The sequence below is a fragment of the Hippocampus guttulatus genome, chromosome 3 (assembly GCF_054856545.1).
Source record: "Hippocampus guttulatus isolate MCC_2025c chromosome 3, RoL_Hgut_1.0, whole genome shotgun sequence".
In the NCBI taxonomy this organism is placed as follows: Eukaryota; Metazoa; Chordata; class Actinopteri; order Syngnathiformes; family Syngnathidae; genus Hippocampus; species Hippocampus guttulatus.
This window is the reverse complement of record NC_141263.1, coordinates 16,561,188-16,583,919: the sequence shown is the minus strand read 5'-3', so window position 1 is coordinate 16,583,919 and position 22,732 is coordinate 16,561,188. Positions and strand designations below refer to the sequence as shown.

The following is a 22,732-nucleotide window of genomic DNA, read 5'->3' as shown; positions in this document are numbered from 1 at the left end:
AGCTCAGCTAAAAAAAAAAAAAAAAAAACTGTCCAGACTCAAAAACCACCGAGGGCCTCTCGTTGCTATCAACACCGTGGACAGTCTGCAAGCGGAGCACACAAGTCCACACGTGTGAGGATTTATCACTGGGACTCACTTATGACACAGGACTCTGCTTTCCTTCCTGACTCCATGCAGCACGCAAACTTAATTCTTAGTGGTATCCAACACTGAGAGCGAGGGCTACTACAATGGGCCTGTAGAATGGAGTATGAGTTTGACTTCTACAAACACTTTGCTTGGCTCAGGAAGGTAAAATATTCTCCATGTGCATGTCTTCTTTCCGTGCTACTCTTGCACGCAAACTCACTTATGTGTCTCCTTTGTTGCTATGCTTGTCACGCACGCACACTCAAAGATGAATGTATGCGCATGTGGGTTTCAAGTCGTTTCCTGCCACTATAAAGTTACAAAGTCAACATGGAACCATCATGATGTCATTAGGGAGTCAGTAGTCATCCAGCAGAACATTTGTTGTAATTATAAAAAAGCCTGTAGGAGGCCCTGAAGACAAACTTCCACTTAGACAGTCTGTTTACATCTATTTATAATTGCAATGGAAACCTTTCACGATAATATGCAAAACATATATGTGACTTTTTGCACGTTTGCTCATGATATACTGAGACTGAAAAACCATTCTGAGACACTGGTTTACCCATTGTTTGAAAATGATGGAAGCTGAGAATAGTCTGTTCCAGGGTCAAACTGCTGCCATCATAAGAGTGAGGAACATGATCGAAGTCTCCACCGACCAGTATGAAGGTGGCGGGATGCGAAATTGTAATCTGGCGCACAGCGGGTGCATGACGTCACTCACGTTTGCTGCAAGATGAATTTTGAATGTAAACAAACAACTGCAGTTTTCCAACAGTCGTTGGTGTGTCTGTTGAAGGCCAACATACAAAAAAAAGAATACTAAATGATTAAAGAAAAACGGAAAAGTATAGATAAAAGAGGAAATTAGCGTCAAGAAAAACAAAAAAGCCAAAAGCAAAATACATTCGTGTAGTGACACTTTTAGGCATCACTTTGGCTTTTTTTGTTGTTGAACATTTGTCATAATTGCACATCTTAAGGGGCATTCAAGCTTGGAGATTTTAGCGTGCTGTATTGGGCAGTATTGACTGTATAAGGTGGTTCTTTATTTTTCCGGCTGAACAGCATTCTGAATTGAATTACTACACAAGGTGATAAGGAGTGTGGCAGACTTCAAAGTATGGAAGCATATAATAAAACTAGCAACTATCATACACAACATGTTTGCATTTGGTGCTTACAAAGACTACAAAACACTTTGCAAAGAGTACCAACTAAACTGATGATGAAAAAAAACAACATACATTTTGTTGTACAGTAATGCCTCTTGGAAAGGAATCTGTTGAAGACCCTTTTTTGGTTTGAAACAAAACTATTGCAAAACACTTGGGATTCTTGGCGCCGGCTCCTCGCTGAACTCCATCATGTTTCCACCAGTGTGGTTTTGATTTCTGAGTAAACGTAGCTCGTAAATGTAGCTCGTTAGGCTGCAATCACACATCCCTTACCATTGATCCCACTAAAACTTCCCTCAATACACAGCAAGCCCCGCTTCATCCAAGTCCTCGCGAATCAGATGGTATGAAATATATTTGGGAATTTGAATAGAGGATTAGGAGCAGTAAACCTCTTACAGGCAGAGGCAGTGAGAAGCCCTTCAAGTATATTTTACTGCACGTTGCTGCAGCCTCATGTGAAGGAACCCACATCTGACCTCCTGGGGAACAGTTGTGTTTCAGCACTACAGTAACTAAGGTTAATCTTTTTATGCCGAAGGTAAACCACCAGTCATCTGACAACAGTGAGTCCTACCAGGAGCGTTTATCACGTCTGGAAGGGGACAAAGAATCTCTCATATTGCAGGTGAGATTACTACAACTGCGCTCATGATTATTTCTAGTTTCCATTTTAGATTGCATCTTATTTAAGAATGACCATACTTCCTGCCCCCGCATAGTAAGACTGAAACCACTTTTGACAAATAGTTGAGTCAAAGCAGGCCAAAGGGGAGAGGCAGGTCTCAGTGTTAGGCTATAAATGTTGCGTAACTGCTGTGTTTCCCTTCCAGCAGCAGGAACAAAACTCTATAGTCTAGGTTTCGTGCTATTACAGCACTCGAGTGTTGTGCAAAGATAGTAAGATGGAGTTTCGGTAACCGCTGAAAAAGTGCATACCTCAAACAGGTTAAGGCTAGTATGCCACCTCTGTACTGTGGATGTACGGTATATATACTATTGGAACAGTTGGCCCATTTGTTTATTTAGACCTCATGTACACCCTTTCTCTGAGAAATCAGTAGAACATTGCAGCATGTGTTCGAGCTTGCATGATTCAATCCAACAAAATTGCACCTTTATAGACTCAAGGTCAATGTTTTATACTCAACTTGGATAAACAATTCTAACAATGCTCAGGTCACTGAACTCTTGCAAGTTTGCACCGACACACTATGTGTCATGAAATGAAGTATAGAGGTTGACGTTCCAGCTCAAATGAACATTGAATATACCTAGTAGGTGACGAGCATGTCATGGGAAAATATGAGTGGCAATCATCTGAAAACTTTTGAGTTTAAGTTATAAATATTTTTCATAAAAAAAGAAGAATTACAAGGACAAAAATGCATCGTAAAGTAGAAACTCTTTGGCTGAGGTATTTGTTCCAGGGATATTCATTTGGATTTTTAAACAGGATTTAATGGAGAAAAATTGGTTCTTCAATTCCCATCTAGTTCAAATCCAAGCAATCTTTCGTGTCATATAAGTGTAAAAATAGATTCACATGTAAAGGAAATAAAATTCTCAATCTGCTGTAGATGTGTTTGAAGCATTTTAAGATTTGTCGTTGAAAAGAAGTTTACCCTTGTTCAAAGTACAATTCAAAATAAGAGTTGCGAAAACAATGACAACAAGTGATGACTGGTGTAGTCTTTAACCAAGTTTTTCTTTGTTGAGTGTTCCTTATTTTGTAATACAGCAATTAGCCAGGAAAAAAACAAAACAAAACGAAACACTCTTCTCCAGAGTTAATTTTCACTAAATGAAAGTCGTGTGAGGTCTGATGTCCCTCACCGGGTAAAATGTCAGGTGTTTCTTCAGAAAACATTGTTCAATTGTAAATCAAACAACTTCTCGGTCAATGCACTGAAGATGTTCCACTGAGTTGTCCTGTTGCAGTGTTCACAACTTGTTGTGTTTTCTCATATCCATACGTACACACACACAGGTGGGTGTGCTGACGGACCAGGTGGAAGCTCAGGAGGTCAAAATCAGTGACCTGCAGAGTTCGGTGGTGGAGCATCGTCTCAAACTCAACGCCACCGAAGAGATGCTTCAGCAGGTACGACTGAGATCACCATCCACTCGTTTGGATTTACTGGAAACTTTTAACCAAGGGGAAGCTTTTAAATCAACATTCTCCCCCTAACGAGTGAGCTTCAAGATAATCCCGATCAGTCATTCACAACAGATCCCTCCTGCAGATTCAGTCTCGGCTAATATATTTTGCTCCCTGGGAAGAAATTCCTGTTTGAAATTCCACTCTATGGAGCCTCAGATTACCTTGGAGACCCAAAAATATTTAGGATGCCCAGACTCATTCCGGGGCGATGTCGCAGAGACTTTGCCTGGTTTATGCTGGGCTCGACTGGTCTGTCTGGACAGGTGATTAGACTTTGAACAGCCACACCCCCAACCGTTCCCAACAGCATAGTCAGTGCCTGCTTTCTCACTGCGATCAAGAGAAGAGGGAAAAGAGAAAGGAAAGGCAAGACTGACTCATGGCTTAAGAAGGGAGGAAAAGCTGAAAAAAGGTGGCGAGATGGGTGGGAGACCGGGTAGGGGTTGTGCTTCCTGAAGCGAAAGAATCTTCCACTTGCAGTTATTTGCTCTTGACTTGAACTCCGCAACTTGCGAAACTCCATTTATTATGCCGTGCAAAAGGATAAATGACATCGAAAGCGTCATGAGCCTGGGAAGGATTCTCTACGATGTGGGAAGCACACTTTGCTCTGCCGCAAGCAGACGGCAAGGTAACGCGTTGCATAAACCTATGATCTTACCTAATAATACAATTTCCTAGGATGAGTCTCATTGTTAGTGGTTAAATGCACTGTGCAGAGCTGTATGGGTACAGTGTACGAAAGGGCAGCCAAGACCGGTTTTCTTGGGAAGTGGTCATTATGAGGCTTTGGACCTGAGCCGTAAATCTCTTCCTGGTGACAAAGCTCTAATATTTTCCATCTGGCCTTGAAAAAGAAAGGGCGGATATTTTCCAAAGTCAATGTTTCAAATACTCTTGTCCACGTGGGCCTGCTTCAGATGCTCATTTCTGGTCTTTGAATGATTTAGCACCTGCTTGGAAAGAACAAAATTAGCACCACATCTGCCCACATGGTTTTGCGGATCCCTCAGGGTTGAGAATCACCCAGAGCTGGAGCTTGGCTTTGATTGGCAGCAGTTTAAACTGGCAGGCTAATTACCCGTCAAAGTTATTTGACTGTTGTTTTTATTTCCAAAATGTTTTGCATGTTAACGCCCGCCCCTCTTCCCTGTTTTGTCCCCACTAGTCCTGCTGTGGACTTAGAGTGAGCTGTGAAATAGGCATTATAAATAGTGGTCATGCGTTATGTGTATATTTAGCCCCGCTGAAAGCAGTGGGTTTGTCCAAGGAGACTGTTATTACAGACCTAGTAGCTGACTGTGCCTGGTACCTAATGTCGCCTTTGTTAAGTGTCGCATAGCACTGTGAGGCATACTGCGCTCGCATGAGCCAAGCGTGCGTCTTTTGCTATATGACAGGAGCTCCTGCATAGGACGACATTGGAGAAGCAGAAGCTGAGTCTCAAGGGGGAGGTGTCCTACCTGAAGCTGAAGCTGAAAGACATGGAGGAGAAACCGGGCCATGGAGGAGAGAGGCAACACAAAGCAGAGGTAAGAAAGACAATAAAATACCCACTGATTTTTCCGGTATTCCGGTTTTTCCAGTCTTAAAGAGGTCATTGGATTTGGGGAATTTCTGAACTGGAGACTTTTTTTTTGCAAGTCAAAGTGAGAGTGAGCCTCACGGACAAAGAACTTTGTACCTTATTTCCACTGAGACGTATTTTCAAGAAAGACTGAGTTTCGCTTCAATCTCCTGGGACACTTCTGTTTGGAGAACCTTTGGAAATTTAATACAAGTCTGCCAAGAATGACAACGCAACATACGGAAACCTGTTGCATATTGTGGATTTGAAGTCAGCTGCTGATTTTATGGAAGTCCATAAACACGCTCCGCACACATGGGAGGGAACATTGACAAAAACCCTGGCACGGGTTGATGCTTAGTAGAGGGAATACAAGTATCCGAGAGGCTTAATTTTTCTTCTTATTTCTCACCTAATTGCGCTTCAGACTAAATTGTGTCAGATTACCAGTGGATGAACTTGCACATTTGGTCTCTGCCGTGAAACTGAGAAGAAGTACAATTAGAACCAGACAGAATGCTGTAACATTACTGTCAAAATATAGCCAGTCAAAGAGCCTTTGTGTCCTCAGGTGAAAAGAGTTCAGGCATAGTAGAGCTGGCACGGTGGATGGAGGAACACGTGAGGCTTCACAGCCCAGAAGATTTTGTTCTTGGTTGGCAAAGAGTCATAGAGTCATTCTGAAGAGAGCAAGCGCTTGGGGAGTGAACGGGGAGCTCGATATGTTCAAATGCACGTGAACAAAAGTGTGTTTGACATTGAAGCAGAAAAAAAAGCGCATAGTTGATAAAATAGCAGAGGGACGCACTTCTTGTCGATGCACTTTCATCGTCTGCATGTTTCCTTGCAACATATGTTTGGAATCAAGAACAGGGAGGGGGAGGGGAAAAAAACTTTCTTTGAACATTTAGAAGACCTCCCATGCGCTTTTTACAACACAAACACACACATAATGTTGAAGCGGCCCCCACCCCACTTTTGAACGAGTAAGCTGAGAGTTAAATTTAGCCACGGAGCGGCGTCATATCATCTGTCAAATCCTCTACACTGGACCCCATGAGAGACTTCCTCTGTCAACAGTCCCGGCATAACTTGGGTGCTGTTTACAACCGAAACACCGGCACCAATTTCTTTGACAACATGTAGAAACGAGTCACTCCTGTTGAAACTGAACTTCTTGAGCTGGTTCACTAGTCGATTAATTGATTTGGTCAACGTTTTGGACGAAACACAGTTTGATGTTTAAATCAAAACCCAGATCCAAACTACTCTGATGTGTCTTGTCATGCAATAATTCTCCATCTCTGAGACTTAGCGAGCAACTGAAGGAGGCACGAGCATGTTTTGGTTGTTTATAAGCTTCGTGGGCTTTTGTTGTGATGCCACCAGAGAAAGTTGTTGTCAATGTGGAAAAATGTGTTGACGCCAGAATGAAACGTTTTGTGCCATAGTCAAAGCTGCTCAGCCCAAAATTCTAAAAGTGAGGTGTGTTTATGTGAAGCGACTCACCTCCCAAAAAGCAACTTTTATGTGACGGATCTTTCAAATTAAGGTAGAGCGGATGTTTCATTTGTTTTAGATTTGGAAGGAAGTGGAAGAGGAACTCCTTTTTTAACACTGAGATCGTAACATATGCTGAATATGAACAAAGTTGTACATTGGCAAATGGGTTGAAGCCAGAGTGCGCATGGACTGAACTAAATGACAAAGCATGATGGTAGAAAGAAGTGGTTTAAAGGGAAAATGCAACATAGTGTTTGTTGTCTTCTAGAGCAGAGAGATGTTTTTTTCTGCATCTGAACATGTCTTCCCTTGAAACAATGCGTCATTCAGAGAGAGATGAAAAGAAATACAGATAAATGCATCCCTTCCATGCCCTCTAAAACGTTCTTTTAATGTTTCTCTTTCCCACACTGCATCCGGCAGAGTGTTGTGAATTTCATTAGTGAGCTGCAGGAGCAGATGTGTAGGTTTCAGAAGGAGATCAATAGCAAGATCCAGGAGAAAAAAGCCTCTGAGAACCCAGCTGACAGCCGCTCACCAGCGCCATGCTCCGCCCCCTCCACGTCCCCCGAAGATGCTAACCCCTCATGTTACACGGCTGCAGAGGTGAAGCCCAAACTAGAGGAGGAGGCTACAGACGGGGTTGATGAGAGTAGCTCTGACGCGGAGCAGCTGCCACACGGAGGAGAGAGCGTACGCACAGGCTTATGCATGACTTGTGACATTGTGCACGGCGGCATGCTTTGTCTTACTTTGGAGTGTGTTTACTATCCATGCGATCAGACTGAATGAAGCGTTCACGCACCAAACAGGGACTTTGGGGACTTTATTCACTAATCTGCAGAGGCAATGCTGAGGCCGCACACTTCCCAACATGCTTTGCAGCACTCTTTGTAAACGGATGTGGTAGACAAGGATAAAATATTGTTCCTTATTTGCTTTGAAATGAGTGTGGCTTTGACATTTTTGAGGAGGAGCAGGGTTATGATGATTTTGGATTCCTTGTTAACGTCAATGTTAGTTTTTATTTAGTTTTGACTTTTTTCTTTTTATTCAGTTAGTCATATTTCGTTTAGAGCAGGTTTGTTAGTATTTTATTAGGGTTTTTTTTTCGAGAATGCTTTTTTTAGTTTAGTTACAACAACAATGAAAAAAGAAATCTGTTTAAAACAAACCCCCAAAGTTTATTTTGATATTAATTGAAACAAAAAAAACAACGAAGGACACTCTCACAATAATTCCAGTTAGTTCTTTAAATGTAAGATTGTTTCAGTTTTTTTTCAAGCATTTTCAATTGTATCCTTTTTTTCCTCTTTTTTTTTTGTTTTTTCATTTGTTTCTCTTACATGGAAACAATGGAACAAAAGAACATTTTAGATGACAAGGCAGAAGGAACATATGAACTTGAATAGGGAGGCAGACAGGCGTGTGCAGTGGCTTGGTTCCAGCTGCGGCCGATGGCAGCTCTTGAATGAACGCATTTACAATATGTTGCAGGGTTTGGTGCGGGAGCTCAAGACTCTCAAAGACAAAATGCAACACCTGGAAGATGAGAAGATGGAGTATGAGAAAAGACTCAAAGCAAACAAGGTAAAACTTGCATGAAGGTAGAGTTTACACCAGTGATTGTCAACTGGTTTGTCGGGACCCAGGCACATTCATTGGTTGCAGGAAAAACAAGTATGGGTGATACTTGGTTTATATCGGTGCCAATATAGGCTACTACTTACTCTTTTTCATTTGATGAATATGTGATGAAGTTTGATATTCATGTAGAGTGGCATCTCGAGTTATGAGCGTCCCTTTTTCCGAGAAGACAATGGGAGTCCCATGGTGACAGCATTTGAGACCCATTGGTCTAGCACAGGGGTGCCCAAACTTTTTGGACCGAAGATCTACAGTACTTTTCGATCAACTAACCTCCCGGGATCTACACTTACCGGCACGCGCACGCGCACACACACACACAAACACACACCATGATGAGAAACAGCCTGAAACTGAGGCATGCGATGCACTTTTGCAGCCTGTTAACTATCGCAGCTCACACGTACCGTTTTAAAGTGCTTCCCTGGGCCCTCCTAGATTCCTATTCTTTTCCCATGCCCTCGGTGAATTGTACACGAAGCAAACTCTGAATGAGAATAATGACGATAAAAGATAGAGCGCAACAGCTCTGATCACAAGCTGCAATTGCAGACTGCTGAGCGCTAACAACTTCCGGTGACAATCACGCGCCATCGTAAATTCAAGATTTACCTGCTTTATTTTATTTTTTAAATATTTTTTGTGAAAATGAGACTGATAGGATGATTAGGGTGCAGCGTACATTAACACAAAAAATATATATTACCAACATGTACCAAGACACACAAATGGTTGTTTGTTTTTTTTCCTCCTCGACACTCCTCGGATCTACTTGGGACCTGTCTTAGATCTACCGGTAGATCAGGATCGACGTAATGGGCACCCCTGGTCTAGCATATACAGTATCAGTGTCCAAATTACACTGCTGTCTACTTAACCTTCCTCAAAGCTATCCAACCAATCTGATTGGCCAGGCAGTTCAGTGAGTCACTCTCATTTTATGTGCACACGGTTAATTATGTTTTCTAAGGAACTAAATATAATGTCAAAATTGGGAGGGCAGGAGGGGGGAACAAGATTTTATGACTTTCCGTAACGTGTAACAGCTACATTCTACTTTACTGCTGCATTTTCTTCTCTCACTCTTAGTCCAGTTTCCTATTTTTTTCCCCCTCAAAGTATTATCGTTTCCTCAGTAATGCTGTATTTTCTATTCATACCGTATGCGTTTCATAGCCTAAAACACAAGAAAGCCTATTCTCAGCAGGCTGAATCAGCGATGATCGATTATTGATTTGATATGGATAAATATGGACTATATTGAAGACGTGTGTGAAGCATTCATCAGTATAGGCACATACTGAACTATAGAAATTCGACTCTCCTGGTCATCTTAAAAATCTCAATTGTGGGTCTATACTGACAGGTGGAGATCAGCAACCTTCAGGAGCTTCTACTGAGTAAGAATGTTGAGATTGAGAGCTTGCACACTCAGCTTCTGGCCAGACCTTCACTAGCCACTGAGAGCTCTGAGAGAGGTAAGCAGATCATCCAGCCTACCAACAACCAATCAACTGATGGCTTGAGTAAATAAGAGCAATATGCATTCAATTTCTTTCGACAGTTTTGGAGACACTCTAAATTTCTGGAAAGTGAAACAATATATTTATGAAGATATTAGCACCGCTTTTCAGTACAGGATAGTATTAAGTAAAATTCACTCTGGTAACATCAAGACAAGATGGCACCTAAATCACAATCTGCTTTTGATTTAAAGTTAATTTAAGCGGTCATTCATGTCTGGAATGTTTCATACACAAGCCAGTGTTCGCTGCTCACCTACAAGTCTTATTTGAGCAAGTGAAAAATGGCTCAGGTGACTTGAAAGAGTGCACGTTTACAATGAAATGTGGAGTTCAATCAGGGTGTCCAAATGCCCAATGATCAAACATTTTGGAATCTCACCAAAATATGTGCGGAAGGTATGCCTGAAGAATCAAATAAAATCTTGGTAGTTGAACCATCACCTTTCACTATCTTAATTTAAAGATGACAAAGCAATGTTTTATGTCAAATGTTTTTCTCTTCACCATAGACCAGGAGTTGCAAAGACTTAGAAGTGACATTAAAACCTTGGAAGTTGCCAATGATGAAAAAGTAAGTCTCTCTTCTTTATCCATCTATATTTCATGAAAATAAAGAGAATGCGGTCAGTTTGCCAATTGATGAGGCACCACCGGAAAACATGCAGACTTGCACTTTCTAAATATTGTCATCGCTCGCATGCGCCACCCTCCATCCGATTATAGTACAGCACGGCTTTTGTATTCTCCCTCATGGGGAATATTGGCTTGCAGGCGTGGGTCTACATGTGGCGGGGCCGGTGAACACACACATAGACGCCCCAAGGCCAACCATTTCAGGCAAAGCCACACTTAAGTAGGCCTCGATCTGCCAAGCCTAATTTGGGAGAGAGCTGCAGTAAGAGAGCCACGATGAAGCAAGCTTGGGCACCACTTCAAAAAAAAAGACACATTTGTTGCAGCTGGTCACCACGACTGAGTATTCAAGTCGAGCGGATTTCAATCCCCTCCCCAGATGCTCTTTTCATGTAGCCCATATGGTGAAAAGGACCTTGGTGTGGCCTCGTGGTCAGGAGCGTCAGGAAGCGGCCTCTGTGCGTTACTTAAGCTTTGATAAAAATCTTAATGGCTTTTGTTGACCTTGAAACACCCTCTCATTCCTATTTCTGGAGGACCGGCGCATTGAAGAGCTCACTCTGCTCTTAAACCAGTGCAAGCAATTCCGAGATCTGACACACAACGCCAGGCAAGGTAATCAAGCTTTTCTCTCTTGCATCCTCCTCTTCACCATCTATCACTTTTCTAATCAAAGGCAACCATTGGCGATAAGAAAACATCAACACCAACCAAATAGTTCCCTGTGTCCCTTTGTGACTGCAGCTCCACCTGCTGGCCCTTCACTGTCCAACGGTAGGACAAATTCCAGTAGCAGTGAGGAAGAGGAGCACGGTCTGAGGAAGAATGCCGATTCTGCCAGTGCCAAGTCTGAGGATCTCAAGTCTGATGTGGGTTGAAAATTAAACTGTCTTGTTTATTTTTTTCTCTTGTAAGACACCAAACTATTTGCAATGCTCATACCTGTTTTTTTTTTTTCATGATTCAGGTTTCCACAAACAGTGCCTCCTCTCATCAAACATCAATTTTGTCTCAGAAGGATAGTGATTGCAGGTATTTCAAGCCGTATCAGCCAAATGACAGTAAAGCTGTGGCATGATTCTTTTTCTACCAGTAATGATGCTCATGTCCTTTCAGGACAGAGACACAGACATCATCCAGTAGCATGACTGACTTAACACCTGGCCAGACACAAAAGGTATTGGGTTTTTGACTTCTCATACACATACACAAGCTTGGGACACAATCACTCAAAAGCCTGGTCAATCAGTTGCGTTCCAAGTTGTACACTTTGGACTGACTGCGACGACAGACTAATTGTAAGATGCACTGAATGAATTCGACAACTGTCAGCTAGGTGAAATAAATAATAATAATAATAATAAATGCCCTTGCGACGCGGAGGCCCAGTCTCATTCGGCTGGGTCGTCGCAGTGCGTAGAGCCGATCAGCTTCACCAGGGCCTGCCAATGACCACGGTCATGGGCCAGGTCCGCTGCATCCTCTAGGGTAAGGCCCTGGTGTTTGAGATCCTCTCTGATGACATCACGCCATCTGGTGTGGGGTCTGCCGCGTGGCCTTTTCCAGCCGGCTGTCGCTGGATCAAATGAGAAGATGGCACGAGTTGGGTGTTCCGGGGGTAATCGGAGGAGATGTCCAAGCCAACGGATGCGCCTCTGAGCGGCCAGTCGGGATGCAGGGGGCTGAAGAGTACGTTTTCGGAGGTCTGAGTTGGAAACATGGAGGTGCCAGCTGATGTTCAAGATGGTTCTGAGTAACCTACTGTCAAAGCCGTCGATCCTCTTGAAATTTGAAATTTTTCTTGGATGAACATAACATCTTGGAGGTCTTCCAGTCAGGTTTCAAGACGATGCATAGCACGGAGTCAGCCCTGTTACGCGTTTCTAATGACATCCTCCTGGCAAATGACTCTGGAGACCACGTGTGTCTAGTTTTATTGGACTTAACTGCAGCATTTGATACAGTGGATCACAGTATTCTGCTGACTCGTTTGCAGCACTTGGTGGGCATCGGCGGCAGTGCTCTTGAGTGGTTTAGGTCCTATTTAGCTGACAGAACCTTTTGTGTCAGCCTTGGCTGCTCTGAGTCACGCACTGCTCCCCTGTCATGTGGTGTTCCACAGGGCTCAATTCTGGGGCCTCTGCTGTTCTCGTTGTATCTGCTCCCATTGGGTTCCATCTTAAGGAAACATGGTATTCCCTTCCACTGCTATGCAGATGACTGCCAGATCTATGTCCCACTGAGCAAGAAAGACACCTTCTCATTAAGGCCACTCCTATCCTGTCTGGAAGAAATCAAAACCTGGATGGCACAAAATTTCTTGAAATTCAATGAAAAGAAGACAGAGGTGATATTGTTTGGTCCCAGTGGCCCTTGTACATTCCATCCTGTAGACTTGGGCCCCCTGTCTCCTTATCTTAAGTCAACAGTCTCAAACTTGGGCCTTAAACTTGGTGCCGTTGTTAAATCCAGCTTCTTTCACCTTAGACAGCTGGCCAAAATAAAACCTCTCCTCTCACATGAACACTTTGAGACAGTAATTCATGCCTTTGTCACATCCTGGCTCCATTACTGCAATGCCCTTTACTTTGGAGTCAGCCAGTCCTCCATTAAGCGCCTTCAGCTGGTCCAGAATGCCGCTGCTCGCCTCTTGACTGGTACTCGTAAGAGGGAGCACATAACTCCTACTCTGGCATCCCTTCACTGGCTCCCCATTCATTTTAGAGTTATTTTCAAGATCCTCTTATTTGTTTTCAAATCTCTGAATAATCTCGCGCCACCTTACCTCTCTGAGCTCATCCGCCCCTACACACCTGCCCGGCGCCTCAGGTCTGTGGACCAGACATTATTAGAAGTACCAAGAACTAAACTGAGGCTCAGAGGGGATCAAGCCTTTTCTGTTGCTGGTCCCTCTCTCTGGAATGACATCCCACTGAACATTCGGCAAGCCTCCTCGCTGCCCATCTTCAAAACCCTCCTCAAAACTCACTTGTATTCTTTGGCATTCGACTCAGCATGACTTAGATTTGTTCTTGGTTTTACTGTTTGGTGCTTTCTACCGCCTTTACTACCGATTTGTCTTACTGTTTATTGTGCATGTTAAATTGCTCCATGTACAGCACTTTGTATGCAGCAATGGCTGTTTGAAAGTGCTCTATAAATACTGTTGACTTGACTCTTGGCCAGGGTCTTGTTTAAAGGCCAGGATTCTGCACCATACAGGAGGATGGGAAGAACTGCTGAGTTATAAATGCGCATCTTGGTCTTTTGGGACACTGAGTGGTGGCGCCAGAGGGGCCGCCACAGTGACTGCATTGCCGCGGCCGCGAGGGCGCGTCTGCGGTCAATCTCTGGCTTGAGATCACCGCTGCTAGTAATAGTGGAGCCCAAGTAGATGATGGAATTGACGAATTGCACTTCGTCTGTGCCAAAGAACAGGGGGGAGGGTTGGGGTCCGTCACCGATATACATAAGTTTGGTTTTCTGCCAGCTGACCTGGAGGCCCAGCTTTGCTGCTTCTGTTTGGTATATGGGGAGAGCACTGCTGAGGTGTTGGAAGGAGTTGCTGAACAGGGTGGTGTCATCAGCGTATTCAAGGTCGGTCAGGTTAGGTGAAATGCAACACCAGTAATGATTCCACCCTTTTGGTTTCCTAAATCCTTCATTTTGCCAAGGCAGATTGGCCATTTGGGAACAGTCTAAGCGATGCACTTTTCTGTTCCAGCATGAGTCCATTTCTGCTGCTAAATTTACATTACTGAATACACAGATGTAGCCAAATGTGATGATTAGCATTAGACTCCACGGAGATGGTTTGTACCATTTCCATGGCTAAGTGCCAGACTGACAGTTTTTTTCAGTTCTATTTTTTGAAATTAAGAGAAAAAGGAGGAACGCTTCACGAATTTGCATGTCATCCTTGCGCCAGGGGCCATGCTAATCTTCTCTGTATCCAATTTTAGTATATGCGAAGCCGAAGCTACGCAATAAGTCAAGAAAATAGTGTCGTATATGAAGGGCAGCCCTGGCACCATATCATACAGTTCAGGTGCCACACAGAATCATCCTGCAATTTAAAATGAAGATGAGCATGGCCCCTCCAAAAAAAAGGTGAGGGATAGCATTGCGCTGGTATATGCAGAAGTTCAGTGAATAAGCAGAAATTCACAGAAAACTAACTGCAAAAACAGGAAATGACGGCCAAGCCATACGCATAAATCTGATTGGTTGTCTGGCAGATTAGGCAAAAACATTTGTAGCCAGACCAGCGCCATTGGACCAGCCAAAATGGCCTCGCCTTCTTGCTTTCCCCCACCCACCCAGGAATGTAGCCAGAGAGGGGGAGAGGGACCATGCTAATCTTCTCTGTATCGTTCCAATTTTATTATTATTGGAACGATACAGAGAAGATCAGCATGGTCCCTACGGTTCAACACCATTCTGTTGGAGGGCCATGCTAATCTTGCTAATCAGACTCAGCTAAGTCCTAAAGCATCTGCTGTTCTGATCTAGTGTAAGACTATGACATCATTAAACATATTCAGCACTGCGAGCAAGACCCTTTGTGACCTTTAACCTCATAAATTTGTGTTTTGGCTGGACGAATATTTCCACAAACGCATTTCAGCATCTTGTTGAAAGTCTTCTCAGAAGAGGGGAGGCTGCGCTAGTGGTTAGGCGCTCTTGATTTTCTTCTTATTTTGGGGGGGATTTTCACTTCCTGTAGCAATAGTGGACATACTTTCATAGAACCATATCCAGTAAACCGCTGGTATTTGCAGAAGATAGGGATCTAGTCCTTCTGAGGACAGAGGAAAAAAAACACAACTGATGGTCCTCCAGTTTTTTTTAGCTTAAACTGTAAGCATACCACAGTGTTATCCCATATCAGTTTAATTTCAAAAACCACAATCCTTGAAAAGAAATGACTTACAGATGATTCAATTTTTTAAAAAAACGTGCACCAATGTGTGCCTGCGCAGTGAAGACTTTCTTAATCTTCTACGACCAACCTAGGCAGAACTTAGCTCCTCCCTGACACACGAAGCTTGCCCTCCAGTTGAGATGTACAGGTACATCACCCGATTTCCTTGACACCAATTACTAGTTTCCCATTTAGTCATAGGACAGGCTTTGTAGACATATGACAGGTTCTACATAGAAACATAATCATTTTCATTCCTGATGCTTTCCAAATTGCTTCTAATGGAGATGATAGGTCAGTTAACCATCTGTTTGTGTCTGTGGGGTCTTCAAACAGAGGGACACAAGGAGTCCGACGCTGCCTGTTCGTTCATCCCCCACGGAGAGCAGCGCCGAGCTCCAAAGTGAGCAATCTCCAGATGACAGTGAAGATGGAGACTGCAGCCAAAGTAAATACACAGATAATAACAATATCCAGACAACTTATATTCGGTGAAAGCCGCTTCCCTCTAACCAGAGGGACTACTTTACTTTTGATCACGAGTAATTGCAGGGACTTCAGACTGGGAAGGATCAGGGGATGGAAGTTTTTTGGGGTTTTTTTCCTGCGAAGCAAACACACCCTTTCCTCCTCTTTGATGACCGCACATAGCCCAGCGCCACACACCACTCACCATTATAACTCACCCCAATTGATATTGCTGCCTACAGAAATAAAACATAGACTTTAGCCCGACATATGCAGATGCGCACACATACACAGTTCGAGGTAAAGAAATGATGTGTCATGATCACAGCCATCACATGACTACAGCTAATAGCTTTTCAAGTTGAAGATATTTGCTTTTTAGGCATAGTACAGTATATAGATGTGCTGTAGTACGAAACCGTAGCCATTATTAGCACTCAAGTGGCAATGCTGTATTGTATTACAACAGTTGTTCTTCAGTGCATTCATCATCATTTGTGCGTATGTTTTGTTTTTATTTCCCTTTCTCAGCGAAGTTGGACAAAGTGAACAACTGTACTGGGAAAACCAGCCCACCAGGCCAGAGAAATGTGGGCTCGCCAGAATACATGAAGACAAACCGGAGCCTTAAGAGACTTTGGGGAAAGTGGGTGTGAGAAATGCCTTGCATATGTGAATGAATGATGCATCAGGTTGATATGATGTGACCAGTGAAGAAGATACTACTTTCACCTTGCCCTGCCTAGAAACAATTTTCTTCAGTAACTGTTTTACTCAATACTTAATAAGGCAATGATTGCAAAATGAAAATGAAACATTAAGGAAATCATGATTCATCATGTAATAATGATACTAGGGAGGCCCCAAGACTGAGAGGGGTACTACGAAATATTCTTTTTTCATTTGTACCAATGAGATTAAATTTTTCACAACGTCGCAAGTCCCTTTTGCATCGTAATTTCATGTACTTATTGAATCATCCAACTTTGAAACGAAGAAGAAGCTCATATCACTCTAACCTAGCTCTTTATCACTCTCCTCAACCCAGACTTCGAAGGACAAATTCTGGAGGAATCAATGCAGGTGATCCAGACACTGGTCCTTTTCGAAGAGGGGGTTTCCGTGCAACAGCAGGACCCCGACTGACCCGTAACCCAGAATCTCCTGATTCTGTACGGTAAGAGTCCATAACATCGTGGATGTGCTACACTCTTTATATATGTCGCACTGTCACAACAGCTGCAGCTGTAACAAAACACTTTACCAAACACATAACATAAAACATTAACAAATACTACAATATAACACATAAAATATTAACTTAAACATTGTGTTTTTTTTTTTAATTAAGCCCTTTGCATTACATGTTATTTAAACTGATATGCCCATTTTCTCTTTTTTTTCTTCCAGTGACATGAATCTCCCGTTCAGTCAGTGGACCAAGGAGCAGGTGTGTGGCTGGTTGGAGGATTATGGTCTGGGGCACTATGTCAACCTCACTAGGCAGTGGGTTGAATGTGGCCAGACACTACTTTCTGCCACACCTCAGGATCTTGAAAAGGTTGGAGAATCGAACACCGTTCGATGACTGAAATAACTGGTAAAAAGCTGAAAGTCAAAATAGACACCAGCTACCAGAATCATCTTGAGGTAGTTTCACCCAAATCAACGGTTTTCTTAGTTGGACTGGTTTTAACTTTTACCATAATCTATATTGGTATTTTACATCAACCTGAAAATAATTGGGTTCTTGCTGGTTCAGAGAATAAATAATTTCCATCAGTTTGGAAAATTTGGCAGCGAAAACCTGTGGCAACAAACACACGGATGTGTCTGACTATACCTTGTGGGGACTGCGATTATTGATGTCATTGGTTGCTAAAGATGATCTATTATTAACAAAAATGTAGAAATATTGAGAGCAAGTGTGCTTTGCAACCACAGGAGATGGGTATAAAGCACCCTCTGCACCGAAAGAAGCTACAGTTGGCACTGAAGGCATTCACCAATAAAATGACAGAGAAGTCAGCGGAGCTGGACCACATCTGGGTCACCCGTAAGAGTCTTGCTCTTATTTGAATCAGCTCAAATCCAACAAGTGACATTTATGTTCCCTATATTATAAACACCGGACTCTCTAGGATGGCTGGATGATATTGGCCTGCCTCAGTATAAAGACCAGTTCCACGAAGCCCGTGTGGACGGCCGCATGATACAATACCTCACCGTAGTAAGTCGAGGTGAATGTGCTAATCCACATTTACACATTTTACATGAAGCTCACGAAGTTTTATTTTTTTTTCAAATTTCCTAGAATGACCTCTTGAGCCTAAAAGTGACCAGTCAACTTCATCATCTCAGCATTAAATGCGCCATCCACGTCCTTCATGCCAACAAGTTCAACCCCCACTGCCTCAGACGCAGGCCTGGAGAAGAGGTAAACAAACGCGTTTATACTGTGGACCGTGTCGTCGCATTTGTGTCCGTACATCTCAACATATTGACTGAACTCTCCACATTTCTCATCTTTTCCTTCATCTTAGTGGACATTACAGTACGAGTCCACAAGAGGGAGACAAATACATTTATATTACTGCTACTTCTGACTGCAGTCATGCAGAACATTTGGATCAGTAAAAGAGCTCTGTCGTGCTTATTCGGTGAAGCAATCATGAGTTGCCTTTAGTCACAAATTAATTTGAATTCATTATTTAACAAGGACAATTCGATGCCTCCATCTTTGTGGGAGCTGTTGGGAGAAGTTGTCCATTTCCAGTGAACAAAGAAAAGTCCATAAACGGATTGCTGGTGATGACTTTTGTGCGGAAGACCCAGAAAGCTAGCCCTGACCTCAATCCGTGGGATGAAATACAACAGAAATGATGAGCTAGGATCTGTAACCTTTGACCACGCAAAGGATAAAACACACAAACATGGTCCAACAACTTGAAAATCTTTTAGAGAGAGTCGCAGCTGTTATAAAGGGGTGGGGTTGTCTTAATTTTTACTTCCTTTAGCTATAATTGCAAGGTGTCCTTTCATTTTGCCTTCACAGCATATGATGATAAATAAGTGTTTTGTATCAAACCTCGAGTGGGCATATCTGTTTTTGGGGTTTTTTTTACTTCAGAAACAGCCTTCGCCCTCTGAGGTCGTGCAGTGGTCAAACCACCGTGTGATGGAGTGGCTTCGAGCAGTTGATCTTGCAGAGTACGCACCTAATCTACGCGGCAGTGGTGTCCACGGTGGACTAATTGTGAGTCATTCCCATTTTCGCGAATGCTTACGACACAGGCAACTTAATGTAATGTAGTGTCGTAACCACAAAGGGTCAATATGCATTTCTGTAGATCCTGGAGCCTCGTTTCAGCGCAGAGACTTTGGCCCTGCTCCTTAATATCCCACCCCAGAAAACGTTGCTCCGTCGTCATTTGGCCACAGCCTTCTCTGCCCTTGTGGGGACTCAGGCCACGCAGGAGAAGAGAGAGTATGGCAATGCTACAGGCCATGTGCCCCTCACAACCACATCGAAAGTGAAGGTAATCTACTCTACAAAGGGTCAAAGGAAAAAAGAAAAACACATTTACATCGTCAAAATTAAGTTCTTAAATGATAGCGATCTCATGTTACCACGTTCTATTTCTTATTTCATAATTATTTCTTCAGATTTGTGTCTTTACAGTGTGACCGTAATACTCAATTGTAACTCAGAGAATCCAAAGAATGCCGTACATATACTGTACACTGATGAAATCAATATGAAATGTGTTTGGTTCGTGTGTGTGTGTGTGTGTGTGTGTGCGTGTTACAGCCCAAGAAACTCGGCTTCACTCAGTTTAGTCACCTTCGGAAGAGGAAACCTGACGAAACTGCAGACTACATCTGCCCCATCGAAGGCGGACTGCTGACTGTGAACGGGATTTCAAGGACGCCCTCCGCAGCACTCAGGGGTATGAGCCCCAATTTGGACACGCAGCCCAAGAAGCACGAGCACGGCAACGGCAAGTTATGGCGGACAAACACAAACAACTGCTAAGTAGATCACAGTGGTCAGCTTCTCACTTTGAGCTCAAGAAATCCAAAACTGTGCATTGCTGGATCAGCTGTAGTGCACATCATGTATTTATTCATCACATCATGCTTGAACATGTTTTCTATATGAAATGAATGTGTGTGATGTTAAGTGAAAGCTGCTCTCCGCATTCCTTTGACAGTTGGTCCAAATATTCCAATCGGGCATTTTTGAGGGTGTGTTGAATGTGTATCTCTAGTTATACATATAGATGCTTTATTCATATTCTACCGCTGGTTTCACTGAGCACTTTTGCATCGGACATTTGTGAACATAACTTTTTCATGATAACAAACACGCAGTGTTTGTCTGTGTTATCAAGCATGCTAACTTTAACCCTCCAAGTGTTTATTTGCTTATATTTACATATCACTAAAGCCTTTAAAGGTCCTGCCAAACGCCTTAGAGAGTATTTGCCCCAGAACTGATATATTTTTTAATGTAACAAGACTTCATCCATGTACCGTTGTAAATAATAAATTATTACTCAGTTGTTTTACTGGTTCTAAGTAGTATTTTTTTGTGACTGTGATTCTTGATTACAGTTACGGTCAATACAGCACAAGCCAACAGTGTTGTAAGGATTCAGAGGTGTTACTATTATTATTAATATTATTGTTGTTAATATTCATCCATTCATCCATTTTCTAATCCTATTGTCCTCACAAGGGTCGCGGGCGAGCTGGAGCCTTTATTATTATTTATTTTTATTATTTCTTTATTATTAAAAGATCTGGTCAAGGTATTCGCACACGCGGGCCATTACGCAAACAGGACGAAAAATTAGCCCATCAAAGGGTGCTGTTGCACCAAAGAAAACCATATCAAGTAGTACGAATGGAAGTAGCGGTCATAAATCATCGCATCAGAATTGCAGAGGACAAGTTGACATAGTCTGCATTGCTCCCACAACCGCTACCTCTCTAAGAGTCCTTTTCAGTCAAAGGTAAAGACAGCTGTGAGGTCTCCAGGGTAGAGTCGGGGCATTTTTTTTCCTCCTTACATTAGCATTATGTGTGTTTGTAAATTGACAGAGTGACATGTCAAGTTGCAAAAAGACGCTGACTCTGACATGTTCATTATGATGATGATCGTGATGACGACAGAACTAATGAATGGACAGATTGCCAAAAGTGGTATTCCAAAATAATTCACAGTAATATAAGTTTGAGGCAGTGTCACAGAAACTATTGCAAATTAGCATGTGATGCGAGTCTCAGTTGAAGTATCTTGGAGGCCAATATTTTGTTGAAGCTGGATTGGAGGAGAGGAACTGGTTAGCACATCCTCCTCACGAGTACAGAGTTCCAGGGTTAGAATCCAGGCCCTGGCCTTCCTGTGTGCAGCTGCATGTTCTCCCCACGCCTGCCTGTGTTTTCTTCGGGTAATGCGATTTCCTCCCACATTCTAAAAACATACATGGTAGGTTGAGTGGGCATCCTAAAATTGTCCCAAGGTGTGAGTGTGATGGTTGTTTGTCGATGTGTGCCATGCGACTGGCTGGCAACCAGTGCAGGGTCTTCCCCGTCTACTGCCCGAAGTCAGCTGTGATAGGCTCCAGCACACCTCGCGAACCCTCCGAAAGGATAAGCGGATCAGAAAATGGATGGATTGGAGGAGAAAATGACTGACGGGCAACCTGTGCTCTCCCACTGACATTGTCTGGCTATTTGAATTGCGATTTCCTTCAGTACTTCATTGAGTGAAACAATTTTACTGCCTCTGAAGTTTCCTACTATCTTGATTTTAGCCAATACAGTAATGCAGTGTGCATTGATACGTTTGTGTGTCCATTCTATAACCACCAGATGTCAGTGTTGACTGTGAATCAGCCTTCAGTCCAAGCAATGAACAGTGCTGACAAAAGTCACAAATGATGTTTCCATTTAAGTTGAAACATGGTGTCACTCATGCAACGGTTATCATAGTACATATGTTGGAACCCTCTTTTTTTGTTTGTTTGTTTAGTGTGTATTACAACGAATAAAGACAATGTCAATATTGTTTTAGCAAGAGAAAATGTTCAATCGCTGAGGCCATTTTTTTCCACGAGGCTGTTGTATTAGACTAAATTGTACTAATGGTTGCCTGCTTTTTACATCCGCATAAATCTATATTGCTAATGTCTTATATTATTGCTGCATCTACTCCCTTGTGTGTTTATTTGCACCGAGGTATGTGTTGAGAGGCTGGCATTGTTTATAATAGTGTATCTTGGCTAATTTCACTAATGTGACTCAGCCCCCACTATCTGACATCTTAACAGCTATTATTTGTGTCACCCTCTCTCATAACACTTAGCAATAAATTGCTGCGCGCACGGGACAGCGCTATGAGTGACATTTTACCTTGCAGTATGATATCTATTGTCTTAATTAAGTGAAAGCGATTGTGGCATTTATTGTTTTCTAAGTCACTCGCTAATGGGAGTGTGGGGTGGGGGGGAAAGTGGCAAGTAAATCATCACGGTTTACAATACATATATATTTTGCAAAGCATTTGCTAATGATTACACATTAGCCTCCGTTGTGACTGTCAATCTATGGGAATAAATCAAAAATAAAAGTCCCTCTGTCATGTTTGAGCCAAGTCTTTATTTATGCTGTATCACTTTGGTGCGATGTTAAAATGAAGGTAGAAATAAACAGTAATATCAAAGCGTCAGTTATGACTGTGATGAACGTGCCCCCCCCCCCCCCGCCCCCCACCACCACCAGCATGATGTATGGACTTACTCACATGTCTTAAGTGGGGCCTAATCATGCTTTTCTATGATGTCATCGCTTGTTCTTGTCATTAATTTGGCACCAGCTTGCCACTTTGAGGAACATATTCCATGGAAGGGCGGTGTATGTGTTACATACTCCCCATCCAGACACTAAAGCTGGATCTCTTCCCCAGCACACCAGTTT

General features: G+C 42.8%; 1 protein-coding gene, 1 non-coding gene and 1 pseudogene across 3 annotated transcripts; 1 reads left to right on the top strand and 2 right to left on the bottom strand.

The window, feature by feature from the left end:
- The first annotated feature begins 178 nt into the window (after positions 1 to 178).
- ppfibp2a (PPFIA binding protein 2a) lies at positions 179 to 22,397 on the top strand. 2 transcript variants are annotated; one of them, XM_086107431.1, is made up of 22 exons: positions 179 to 294; positions 1,858 to 1,944; positions 3,307 to 3,420; positions 4,881 to 5,012; positions 6,974 to 7,243; positions 8,048 to 8,140; positions 9,564 to 9,675; positions 10,233 to 10,294; positions 10,893 to 10,971; positions 11,101 to 11,225; positions 11,324 to 11,388; positions 11,473 to 11,533; positions 15,617 to 15,728; positions 16,280 to 16,394; positions 16,797 to 16,925; positions 17,159 to 17,309; positions 17,693 to 17,804; positions 17,890 to 17,978; positions 18,063 to 18,185; positions 18,879 to 19,004; positions 19,099 to 19,287; positions 19,560 to 22,397. In XM_086107431.1, the coding sequence occupies exons 1-22, from the start codon at positions 247 to 249 to the stop codon at positions 19,782 to 19,784; spliced, it is 2,619 nt and encodes an 872-aa protein (XP_085963557.1). In that variant the 5' UTR covers positions 179 to 246; the 3' UTR covers positions 19,785 to 22,397. The 2 variants fall into 2 exon arrangements, with proteins under 2 accessions (XP_085963557.1, XP_085963558.1); XM_086107432.1 differs by lacking the exons at positions 179 to 294; positions 1,858 to 1,944; positions 3,307 to 3,420 and adding an exon at positions 3,944 to 4,111.
- LOC147207672 (U6 spliceosomal RNA) lies at positions 14,239 to 14,341 on the bottom strand. The gene has a single exon (XR_015100583.1). It is a non-coding gene; the product is annotated as a U6 spliceosomal RNA (small nuclear RNA).
- LOC147207671 (U6 spliceosomal RNA) lies at positions 14,702 to 14,760 on the bottom strand (annotated as a pseudogene).
- Positions 22,398 to 22,732: the final 335 nt, after the last annotated feature.

Coding starts and splice junctions, on each gene's coding strand:
- ppfibp2a (XM_086107431.1), top strand. CDS start 247: ATGGAGTATGAGTTTGACTTCTACAAACACTTTGCTTGGCTCAGGAAG. Junction 10,295..10,892: donor AAGTTGCCAATGATGAAAAA/GTAAGTCTCTCT, acceptor CTATTTCTGGAG/GACCGGCGCATTGAAGAGCT. Junction 11,534..15,616: donor CACCTGGCCAGACACAAAAG/GTATTGGGTTTT, acceptor GTCTTCAAACAG/AGGGACACAAGGAGTCCGAC.